At 37.5% G+C, this 12708-nt stretch overlaps 1 protein-coding gene across 9 annotated transcripts in view; it reads left to right on the top strand.

The window, feature by feature from the left end:
- Nucleotides 1-12708, top strand: part of DGKI (diacylglycerol kinase iota) — a 470612-nt gene that overhangs the window by 319685 nt on the left and 138219 nt on the right. For all 9 annotated transcript variants that reach the window (XM_063708791.1, XM_055347199.2, XM_031013291.3 and 6 more), the window contains one exon: nt 7105-7205. In XM_063708791.1, the coding sequence (XP_063564861.1) occupies nt 7105-7205 (101 nt within the window). The remainder of the gene's footprint in view (nt 1-7104; nt 7206-12708) is intronic.

Here is a 12708-nt window from a genome sequence, read left to right as displayed (position 1 = left end):
AAAAATCAAAACAATTAAACTCATGGACATTGAGTATAGAGGGGTGGTTGCCAGAGGCTGGGAAGAGTTGTGGGGGGGATATGGGGATGCTTCATGGGTAAAAGAAAAAATAGAAACAATGAATAAGGTCTACTATTTGATAGCACAACAGGGTGGCTATAGTCAATAACTTAATCGTACATTTTGAAATAACTAAAAAGTGTAATTGGATTGTTTATAACAGAAAGGATAAATGCTTGAGGGGATGGATAACTCATTTTCCGCGATATGATTATTATGCATTGCATGGCTGTATCAAAACACCTCATCTACCTCATAAATATATACACCTACTATGTACCCAGAAAAATTTAAAATAAAAAATAAGGCCCATGGGAGGTTGAGGCAGGAGAATGGCGTGAACCTGGGAGGTGGAGCTTGCAGTGAGCCGAGATTGTGCCACTGCACTCCAGCCTGGGCGACAGAGCAAGACTCCATCTCAAAAATAAAATAAAATAAAAAAAATAAGGCCCAGCTTGATAGCTGATAGAAGAATGTGATGATAGATAGTAATCTCTGAAGGTACTTTCTCCAGGAAAACATGTTGGGCAGTGGGAGTGCATGACTGATTGCTGCTAATGTGATTTTGGCTTATGCTTGGTTTAAGAATCAAAAACTTCTCTACAATGTGTTTCAGATTTCCGAGGCATTATTTAATTGAAGAACAGGTAGTTCAGAAAAGGTTTACTTACTTTTTTGATGGGGACATCTACCATTTGTAGGTTCTTCTGTCTTTTTATTTGTGTAGATTCTACTGGAGATAAAAAGTGGGAACGTAATTCAACATGGATTTATTTCCTGATCCAGAGGTCAAAGGACAGAAATCAATGACCAAATCAGTTATGACTTTTTCACAAAGGGAAAAGCTGCTAGAAAGCAGCTCAGAAATGCTCCAATGCCAAGCTGTGCTATAGCATCAGAACCATGTACAGATGCAGAGGAATTTGATTTTCTTGCATTCATTTACTCATTTGTTCAAAAACTTTCATTGTAAGCAACATGGACCAGGCATTGTTCTAGCTGCTGGAGCTGCAAAGAGGAGGGAGAGATTCATAGTGTGAATTCATAGCCTTTCACACTGTGAATTCACACTATAAATTCATATTTTAATAAAACTCTATTTATAAAACAAGAGCCAGTTCAAATAAATTCTATTAGATTAGTTAGAAACAAACTTCATTATATCTAGATTATGATCAGGTAGAATTGCTTGAAAGAAGTTAAGGCAATTCATTATTACTATTAAATCAGGGCTAAAGGGTGAAAGGCAGACAGAGTTAAGCGTTTCTGTCTCATAAAAGAAAAACAACTCTATATGAGTAGCAAATGCCTGGTTAAATTACAATTATTTATAAAAATCAATGTTTCTACATAGTGAGTGTTACAAGGGGCAAGCCATACACTGAACTAAGAAATGTTAATGACAACAGGATATTTATAAGGTACAAAATGTAGAATGATTACATAACTTTAAGGATCTTGTCTCAACATGAGTTAAGATTTATATTCATAATATCTTTAAAAAGTAAAAAAAACTTGCAAACATTCACCATCCCTACTTGCATTATTGTCCAAAAGACTGTGGATAGCAACATTCCACTGAATCTTGTATCCCTACTGATGTTGACGGATGCCCATTCTGCTAAGGTTTCCTGTCTACTAAGTGCTAATTAGAGCTGCAACTCTGGCTTCAGCTATGATATTATTATCTAGGACTGAATAAACAATATAAGGCTGATGGAAATTGCAGAAGCGCTAGGGCGATAATAATAGTAACAACAACTATTATTATTTTTGACCACTTATTATTTGCCAGGAAGGTGCTAACTGCCTTATATATGTCTCATTTAGTGCTCACTACATTTCTATTATCAGTCCCATTTTCAGATCACAAAATGGTTTAAAGAAGGTAACTTTAGCGTTCTGACCATTTAGATTGGAACTAATTTTTTTGACCATACATCTTGCTTTATCCACTTGCTATCGTGTCTTAATATTAACGGATATCACTCCTATATAATTCATGTTTCCAGTGACAGAATGAGTTAATGGAGTCCGTGGTTTAAAAGTGACCCTGGAGAACCAAAACGCTCAGCCCATCCACTTTATCCATAAAGAGATTAGGCCTGGGTGGGAGATTGGATGAGAAGCGTCTCTTATCAGTCTGAGAGGAATAGTGTATACTAAAGAAATTGATCAAAAGGAGGAAGACATTTGAGGGCACTAGGGAGGAATATGACTCTGATGGATTGAAATTCTACATGGGAACAATTGAAAAAGAAGCTATTGGCAACATCTACAGGAGAGCAGAGAATAGCAAGATTAAGTGTAAATTGAATAGCAGTGAGTGTTCAGGGAGTTGTCTTAATGGAAAGTCAGTCTACCTCCCTTCTAACATCTCAGGGTAAAAGGTGTGTATAACATGGACAAGGGAAGCTGTGGCATGTAGGTTACTGGAAACCCATCTGAGTGATTCAACAAGTGCTCTTATTATGGTTCTTGAGAAAGTGTTCATGGGAGACATTTGGGAATTAAGTCCAGAGCCATGAACTTCCATTCTGCATAAGGATCTCAATCACAGTGTTGCAGAGAATTGGGGTAGTGACCTAAACCTGTCAGCTTAGTGAGAAGGCGACAGGTTTAGGTCACTACCCCAATAGGAAAGGGAATTCACAGACTGCTGAATCCCTTCTAGGGAGTTTGAGATGTTCCATGGAGGCCGGGTTTAGAACCCCTGATCCAGAGCCTAATCAGTATGGCAGTATCTTGTGGCAGATGTTGGCAGGAAGGCAAATTTATTTTTACCCAGGATGTTTGTCTCTTCTTTGCTCTACTAACTTCCCAGACAAAATTTAAATTCAGCAAACTAATGGCAGTGCTATTCCCCAGACTCCAAAGAACAGCTTTGTCATCCTCTACCTTCAGTCAGCCATTAATGGGACACTAATATATTTTGACATAAAGGTGTGAAATTGAATTACTTGGCTTTCATTTAATCTCTATGCACTTCCCCCGACTCCCCCATGTTCTAGCTGTCTGTTTTCATGTTTTTAGTTGGCCTTTTAAAATAGTAGGTGGGAGAGCACCCAGAAGTGTAAAATGTCATGCCACCAGCCAAGCTAGACAATCTCCCCCCAGAGGTAGCCCAGCACCTTGTCAGAAATGTTCAGGGAGGTTCCTTTATGTGCTCTAAACATTTTCCAATATCTGGCAGAAGCAGCAAATGCTGTTGATTATTAGGTAGAACCTTATCTAGGGGAACAATTTTCAGAATAATTATTATAATGATAATAGCTAAAATCTATTGAGCACTGACAATGTGCCAGGCGTTTTTCTAAGCATATCACATGTATTGGCTCATTTAATTCTCTTAATATGCCTATGAGTTGGATACTGTCATCATCTCCACTTACCTATGAGGAAACTGAAGCATAGAGTTTCCTGATTAACTAGGAACTGGAAGAACTTTACTTCAAATCCAGGCAATCTGACTTGGAGCCTGAGCTCCTCACCACTTTGCTGTGTTGCCTCCCATACCTGCTGTTTACACCAGGGTTGCAAATGATTCGAGAAGGTTTTCCATTATTGACCCTAGGGTCTAATGCCCTAAAATTTGCTGATGAGTCTCAACTGGGACATCTTTTGATAGGAGTTTAAAAAAGAAAACAGATACCCTGCCCAGAAGACTAGGTTTAAGTAAGCTGCTGCTAGTGGGAAAGTGGAAAGTGTTGTAGGTTGTTGGGAAAAGATGGGAGCTGAGAGCAAGAGAGCAAAAGTGTAGGAAAGTGGATGGGAGAAAGTGTTAAGCGGTGGTTAGAGTCTGTTTTCTTCTGTCTTGCTTAGCTGATCATTCTGGAGATGAACTGAGATCATATGTGAATTCATTTGGGATCTATAAAGTTTGATTCAAATAATAGTGTCTGTTTTATGCCATGGTGTGCCCCCTGGAAGTTAGGGTGGAGTAGTGGGTGGCCAGAGGTTCAGGAGACAACAGTGCATGGGTTGGAATCAGAGGGCATAGATGAGAACCTGGGAGGACATGGGACAGGGAGCAGCCACTTTATGGGTTTTGAGAAAGGTGATACACACTGGTAAACCCCAAATTGGGGAGCTCCAGGAAGGGGAGTCCAGGAACTGGTCAGCAGTCATTCTCCAAATCTCATTTCCCATTTGCAACTACTGCCCAATCGAGGTCTTAGTCCTGATACCTCCAGCCCAGTAGAGAAGACTGAAGCCCACTGCCGTTAGATTTACTATTATCTCAAAAAATTGCTTAGGTAGAGTTCATTCAACCTCTGCCCCTCCTCAACTTCTCCTATTAGGGTCTGATAGGCCACTACATTCTATGGTTCCAGCTTCCCTTTTATCTGCTGTGTGTGCAGGAAAATATTTTCTAATTACAGTCTTTGCAGATCAGTTGAGTGAACTTGGAAATAAAGGGATTATCAGACCCCTTTAATTTGGGAATAAAAATCTAATGTGAACACCATGTGGTCACTCTGTTAATTGCATAAATTTTTTCCTCCCTACTTGCATCTAATTCCTAACACTCTTTGCTATAGGCCTTATTTTTATTCTTGTCCTGCATTATTGTTTATTTACATATGGACATGCTTTTAAAATAACTATATTAATTCCTTGAAAGTTATACTTGATATAAAATAATGCCCAGGTTCCACCACACAGAGATAACAACTTGCAACAGCTTGTTGGACATGTCTCCATGCACTTCTCTTGCATATACAAACCCCTGAAGTCCACAATTTATATGAAGGAGCTTATGCCATATATAATTATTCATGACTTTTTTTCACTTCACAGCATGTTGTAGCCACACTTCCCTCTAAATGAATAAAGACCTACACATTCATTTGTACTCTCTGCCCAGTGTTCTCTGGTTTACTTAACCACCCCGCCTGATGATTGTTTATTGATAAAGAAAGAAATCTGAGCAGCACACAGAGATCATCAGACTCTGCTAATCCAGACTTTATAGTTTTGCTGTCAAATCCATGGGATTCTTGGTATTTATCCATTGACAAGAGAGTCTGAACTCCTCAGAGGAGCAGAGAAAGAACATGAAACTGACGAGTGAAGGGTCCAAGGCTTTGTGTTTAGCACTGCTACTTAGTGGCTATGTGACCTTAAAATCACTTCACCTTTCTGAACCTCAGTTTCCCTACCTGTAAATGATATTGTGAGTTTTCATTATATTCAAGGTCTGTTCTACTAACTGAAGGTCTGTATCTGTAAATATACTGTCAAGCTATATCACCAATCACAACTTAAATGCTTCGGCTTTATTTGTCCATACCTTTTTGATGTCCGGCACTATGGTAATACAAAGTACATACCCAACAAACACAATTTGAGTGATGGATCAGTATAGCTGTTGAATCTGTCTTTTCAAATTTCCCCCAGAAATATCCATCTCTGTAGTTTTATACTGATTTTTTTAAGCCAGTGAACCTCAGACATTTTTACCTGCCTACCATCTCTCTTTAGAATTTGTGCACGTATATCTACACTTTTAAATAGCCACAGTTTAAATCTCTCTCTCTCTGTGTGTGTGTGTGTGTGTGAGAGAGAGAAAGAGAGAGAGAATGCACCATGTGTGAGTGTGCACATATGTATCTATAGTTTGATATGTATGTGCTATTTTGGGTGAGTAAAGTGGGATTCCATATGGAGGGAGTTACTATACTTTGCACTAAAATGAGGCTTTAGACAACAGAATGAGATTTTTTTTTACTCCTTCTTCCAGAGTTTTACTGAAATTAAATGGGTGTGTGTCTGTGTTTCTGTGTGTGTGTGTTTGAAGTGAAGGTAGAGAGGGGTGTCCTAATATTGTAGACACAGTATTCCCTCCTTTCATCTATTCTTTCTTATCTTTCCTGTTTTCCTTCCTTCCCTCCCTCATTCTCTCCCTTCCTCTCTCCCTCTGTCTTTCTCTTTCTTTTTTTGTTTCTTTATTTCTGTTTCCTTCTTTCCTTCCTTTTCCTCCTTTACAGGAACAAATTAAAGAATAATGCCATTCTTTCTACTTTAGTCAATGACGTTAGTCAGTGGTGACTTTTGTCACCATTTAATATAAAAAAAAGAGAAACAAGCCTCTATATGAGAAAATTCTCTCAACCAATGAAATCCCAGTATAAGGTAGTATTGAAAGACAAGTAGGTATTTTGTTATATTAATATATCAAAGAAATGTATTGACCCATCGTGGTGGTGATGAAAACCAAATTATTCCACTCAACTAATGCCCAAGATTAAACCACTTTCAAAATATCGCTTAAGAAAATCAAGGAGTCGAGTTACAGACATTTGGGGAGTGAATAGATGTTCAGAAAGTTTGGTACTGCACCATTTTATTGCTTAATATGTGTCTGGAGTCAGTATGCATTGAATTCTTTCAAAATGAGTTACGCACTTCATTCTCTTCCTAAAGAAAGGACACTGTACATATTTAAACATTTTTCTTCATTTTGGAATGCTCAGAGCCACCATTACAAGCAGTGTTTATTGCAATATGCTTTGACTGAGAGGTGCTGTCAAAAGAGGCTATTGAGCTGTTTAGAGCTACTTTGGTCTCAGCACTGTGGCTTCTGGACTCTTGGTCTGCTTTTTAAAGATAGTTTTTCCATCTCTCTGAGGGTCAGGCTGCCCCTGACCATGTCTTACTGTGATGTGCATATCTGCCTGTGGTTCTTAAAGCTCCACTCCACCTCCCACTATTTCAGATTTGCTGAATCTAATTTATTATGTAACAAGCACATGATCTTATTAGATGTTTTAAAAAATCAATAGAAAATACGATATAAAAGTGGGCTCCAAAGGCTCTTTCTGCATATTTCCATATTCTTACGTAAATTCCAGAAACTTTTGGTTTCTGGAGAAGTGTTCTCCAGATCACTGTTCAATTCTGATAAGGAACCCACCTTTCTGGTTTGAATGTGAACTCTTCCTTCTAAACATGAAGAGACAATATTGCCCTTATTCCTTCAGGTGCATGGCTACCAATTCCACTCTCTCATTTGGATCTGACCACTCGGTTCTTGTTTTGCAGTCCCCAGTCTGTCCCAGATCGTCTGAGGATCCGGGTGAACAAAATCAGTTTACGAGACTATGAAGGATTCCACTATGACAAGGAGAAACTCCGAGAAGCTTGTAAGTTGGAAGTGCCTCATTGATTTCATGCGATCAGCCTATCTTCAGCTTCTTGATCCTCCTTGGTTTGATGGGTAGATTCATTTATCCTTGTGCCTGAAAATCATGGTTAGGGAAGTGAAGTGAAACACAGTAACATGTGAGCTCCAAGTGATAATGTATGGGCTACAGAAAAAGGAACTGGAAAAGGAAAGCAGCTGAATAAAATCATTCTGCTGTGGATGCCAAGTCAGGATCTCTTGGCTTATTCACCACTTTAGTCTCAGATTTGCCTAAAATGAGGAAAGCAAAAAGTTCGTGATACCAATGGTATAGCACCATCCAGAAAACTCTTGAGACAACACAGATCTCTTCTTGGAGGCTGCGTTATCAAACACTGCCCTCATTCGTCACAGAGATGTGGCAAAGAGGCACATTCACCCCTTCTAGATATTATGCTGTTATATAATGTCAGAGAAGGCCCTACGGGAACGTTGTGATATTAAAGTGATTCATTGATGATGAGGTGCCATTATTTTTGAAACCTGCACTTGAGTCAATGTATGAATTACTTCTCAAAGTTTGTATTTTCTGTATGTTTCTTTGAATACATAGCTAATTGTTAGTTCATCTCACTAGTCAATCAGTATGTATTGGACACTTTTTACATTCTGGTACATTCTGATCACTGCATTAAATCTGTCTGTATAATAATTTATGAGGTAATTGGTTAAAATAAGCCAGAAGTTAAGACCATGAGAGTGTTAGATATTAGGGTTCTCGGCTCTTTCCTAATTGTGGGGGCCAATAGTCAACTGCAATAAAGTCAAAGAAGATAAGGAAAACTGGTGTCCAAGGGAATAGGCAATGATGCTGATGTAAAGAAATGACTTTTATATGGAACCAAAGACTTATGAACCCAGTCCCCAAATGGTCTCTAAGTGTAGACCTGGCTACCTGTGTAAAAGAGGAAAATAGTTAGTACTGGCAGGATTAATAGTAGGAAAGCCTTCCTGGGATGGTCTTTTCTGAGCTCTGGTTTCTGAGACTGATCTGAAGTAAGCTTTAGTGGATGGAAATTCTGAGGTCCAAGGATAATCCCAGGGGTGGGTACAGAGGGTTCTACAATCTGGAGTTGGCACTAGGCGAGGAGCCATATCCCTGGTAGCCTAATCACTGAATCTACTAGAGAATTTACTGTGAATTTTCTTTCTTAATTCTCTCAGCTGCTTCAGCTTCCTAAACCCTTTATGTTGTTTTCCTTAGACATCAATATCTTTTAATTTCTCCCCAGCCTTCTCACTTCCATACTTTACCCTCATTTCCTTTTATAGGAAAGTGTGAGCTGGAGGAGGAGCAATTCCCCAAACCTCTGAATTTCTTCCTTCTGTAAACAACATATTACATTTTCTAATCTAAGTGAACTTATAAGCGACAGACTAGCATATAATCTATTTGATCCATAAAGTGATAGACATATATTTTTACGATGGGAAGTGTAGCTACAATGCAAATTAAATTGAGTTCTAAAGGTTACTAATCATAAAGAACAGTGTTTTATGTTCTTTCTTGTTTTAAGCTTCCAAACAAATAGCTAACAGTTCTTAAAAGAAGATAACAGATCTCAAATAATATTTTGCAGCTTACCATCAACTCTGAAGAAATTCAATTTGGAGTGGGGACACATTTGAAATTTTTAGCTGAAATGAGATTTGAAGCTTATCTGTAGCTTTCAATTATCTGTTTTATCTTTTCTGTGGCATTATCTGTCTACCATTGCTGGAGGTAATTGTGGTTTGAGGTTTTCCAACAAGATGACATTTTCTGGCAAAGGCTTTACTCAGCATATGTGATAAAATTTCTGTGTGAAGAAACTTCTTGAGTCAAATATGGCATAAATGTAAGCCAAATAAATTGAACAGTGTCTTTGGGACCCCAAAGAACACATAAACTCTCTAAAAGGGGATAAAGGAGTTATTCTAAAGATTTAAAAACTCATTCCAATGATTTGGATTTGAAGAAAACAATAAAAGAATTGGAATTAAAAGTGACCAACTCAATCATTCTACTTTTAATATGCGGTGATGGTGCTTCTAACTGTGGTTTTTCAGGAAAGTTTATCCTTTGAGGTTCTGGATTCACTCCTACTACTAACCTTTGCTCTTTTGCCTGGTTCCAACTTGAAACAGAATACAGATTCATGGGAAGGCTGACAGGGCTCAAACTGAGTATAAAGACAAAAGCAAGCTTAAGTCCATATATGAGGTGCATGCCAAAATAAATGTTATTTCAGAAGCATTAATTAAGTGAAATTTGCACAACACATCTAGATAAAAGGGACTCTAGGAATGTACTCTGACCTGCATCCCAGAACAAAGAGAGTGAATCCTCTTAGGTCATTCATTTATTGTCATCAAAGACTGACCTAGAGCAGTAGCATGGTTCTGCGTTTGAAGTTAGTTCCATTTCTTGATGGTGTGCCAAGTGATATCTTCAGGCAGCATGTGATTCTTTTCCATCACCGTTTAGCAGAATCTTGCTCATTGTTCCCGTTAGATAACAAGCTCGCATGTTTGTCACCTAACAAAACCCATCTTCCGTCCATAATGCAGGGCTCCCTGACAATAGTGGATGGCAGCCCTTTAAATTGCTTTGCTTATTTTAGCACAGAGAAAGCGGACTATACTCTTTCAGATATTTCCCATTCCTCTTCCATTTAGCCCCATCTCACTGGGGGGCAGTTCTTCTGAAATAATATCCTGGAAAAATTTAGTCCTTGTCAATCTTTCCCTCAGCTCTTGCTGGTAAATTTCAGACTTATGTAAGACACTAAAAGTCTTCCTCACTCTATAGGATTTATCAACCCTCAGATAATAGTTGTGGTTTGCAAGAAGGGACAGTCTATTCAACTTAAGAGGTAGAACATAAAGAGAAAGTGGCCATATTAAAAAATTAAAGCAAATCTGTAATAATGATATCAGAAAATCACTCTTATAAACAGAAGTATACAAGTGGGTCCTTAATAAAGCTTATAATCATATAATCTAGGCAAAGGATGATCTGTTCTTAAGAATCTGTTGTATTTCTAACCCCAGAAGAGATTCACTGACATATGATATATTTTTTAAAAATCTGAGCTAACTTGATATTCCCCAAAATTTAACTCTATTCCCATGCAAACTGGTTAAACTTCAGTTTGAGCACCAGTTTATTCTGCACTTTTAAATTGCCATGATAATTTACACAGATCTAGGGTTTAAAACACAAGCAGTAGAAACCAGCTTGAAGCCAATTGAAAACAGATGTAGTCTATAAGGATAGGGAATTAACATTTGTTGTATATCAAATACAGTGTTTGACAATGCTTTTACATACATGATCTCAGTATAATTCAGTATTATCTGGATGTTTATAACATATACTGCATAATATATCAATAAATAGGGTACAATCCTAGTATCATTAGTGTTAACCAAACTAGGTATTTAGTTAAGCATTTGCCCTAATGGAATTTCCTTGTTTGGTGATTTAGTAGAAAAGTCAGAAATTTTGGTGTTTGAATCTCAGTTGAAACCTTGACAAAGTCACTTAATTTCTCTGATGATCAAATCTCTCATCTGTAAAATGAAAATATAATTATAACCCCATTCAGTGCTGAGGGTTAAATGTAATGCTGTATATGGAACCCATGGTGTGAAGTCTGGCACATTAGCGTGCTCTCCAAAAATGGTAGCTATGATGCTTGTGGTGGTTGTTGTTAGAGAGGCCCTGCTGTCATACTGCTCATCAGTCTTCAAGTCCATAAAACCAGACTCAAAGTAGGTCATAGAGGCTGACTTCCTCTATGTAGAGCTCTTCCTGGCTTGTGGCAGCTCACTTCAAACTGCACACACCACCACCCTCCAACTCACTTTCTTACTTTCAAAAATAGAATTGAAAATACTGGTAAATATCACAGAAAGACTATGGGAAGAAAGTGTAACTAAATCATTCAATTTACTTTTATTGTGTCTACTTGTATAAACATCTGCTGTAATGACAAGATACTTAAATCTATGAAGCATGTAAATACTGGATGCCCATATAGGATGATCTGAACGTTTACCTGCAAATTTCCTTCCTTAAGTCCTAATACATTCTCTTAAGTGTGTCATCTGTTATCCACCACTGAATTTTTTGAAACAAATTTTTATTTTGGAATAATTTTAGATTTACAAAAAAGTTACAAAGGTAATACAGGGCATTCCTGTGCATTCCTCCCCCAGTTTTTCTCGTTGTTAAACACTTTATATTACCATGGTGCATTTGTCAAGGAAACTGATATTGCTACATTACTATTAACTAAACTTTTGGAATTTCTATCCCAGGATCAAATCTAGGATACCATATTGCATTGAGTTGTCATAGCTCCCTAGTCTCTTCTGATCTGTAACCGTTTCTCAGCGTTTTCTTTCTTTTTTTATCTTTCTTTCTTTCTCTCTCTCTCTCTTTCTCCTTCCCTCTCTCTCTCTCTCTCTCTCTCTCTCTCTCCCTCTTTCTTTCTTTTCTTTTCTTTTCTTTTTCTTATAACCTTGATGGTTTTGGGGGAATACTGCTTCCTGTAGAATATCTTCCAATCTGGCTTTGTCTGTTGTTTTACTCATAATTACACTGGATTTATGGGTTTTTGGAAAGAATACTGTGGAGGTGAAGTAGGCTTTTTGTCCCATCATGTCAAGACTTATGTGATATACACATGACATCCCTGGTGATGTTAACCTGATCATTTGGTAAAGGTGGTATTTGCCAAGTTCCTTCACCATAGACTTACAATTTTTTTCCCCTTCCCTACTCTATTCTTTGGGAATAAGTCACTAAGTCTAACCCACTTTCAAAATGATCAGAGGAGGTGGATCAAGATTTTTTAAATTGTTTCCAGTTTGCATATTTGAGCTCAACTGAATTTGTTAACTATGCCAAAATGGTAGAGCCGTTCAATCATTCATGCATTCATACTTTCAATAATTACATGTTTGCATCAGTTATATGTCAGATACCACACTAGATGTTAGTCATTGAAAGATGAAACTAGAAAATCCAACATTATAACATAATTTATTCAGTGTACATTTATTGAGTCCTTGCCATGAGCAGGGGTTGGAAGAAAAAAAAAAAAACAGAATTCGTTCCTGATTTTCTGGAGCTTTTTTTCTTTTTTTAAACAATGTGATAATAACTGTGATGGGGCTATGGAAACATTCTGTACCTATTTTTCTAGCAAACATCATTTAAATAATGAAAGAAAGATAAAATATATAAGCAAGAATGAGAAAAGCCAGTCTAACCACTAATTAGGTGTGTGACCTTGGGCAATGCATTTGTCTTCTTCAGGCTTCTGTTTCCTTATCTGCTAAATGCAGTAGTTAAACTAGACATTTCTTAAGAACAGATTATCATATAATAAATTTTTAGTTTTATAGAAATTACACAGGATTAAAAAATTTTTCATCAGCATATTTCCTTAGTAGAGTTTTTAAAGCTCCAA

The sequence above is a fragment of the Gorilla gorilla genome, chromosome 6 (genome assembly GCF_029281585.2).
Source record: "Gorilla gorilla gorilla isolate KB3781 chromosome 6, NHGRI_mGorGor1-v2.1_pri, whole genome shotgun sequence".
NCBI classification, from domain to species: Eukaryota; Metazoa; Chordata; class Mammalia; order Primates; family Hominidae; genus Gorilla; species Gorilla gorilla.
This window is presented reverse-complemented; position numbering and strand designations above follow the sequence as displayed.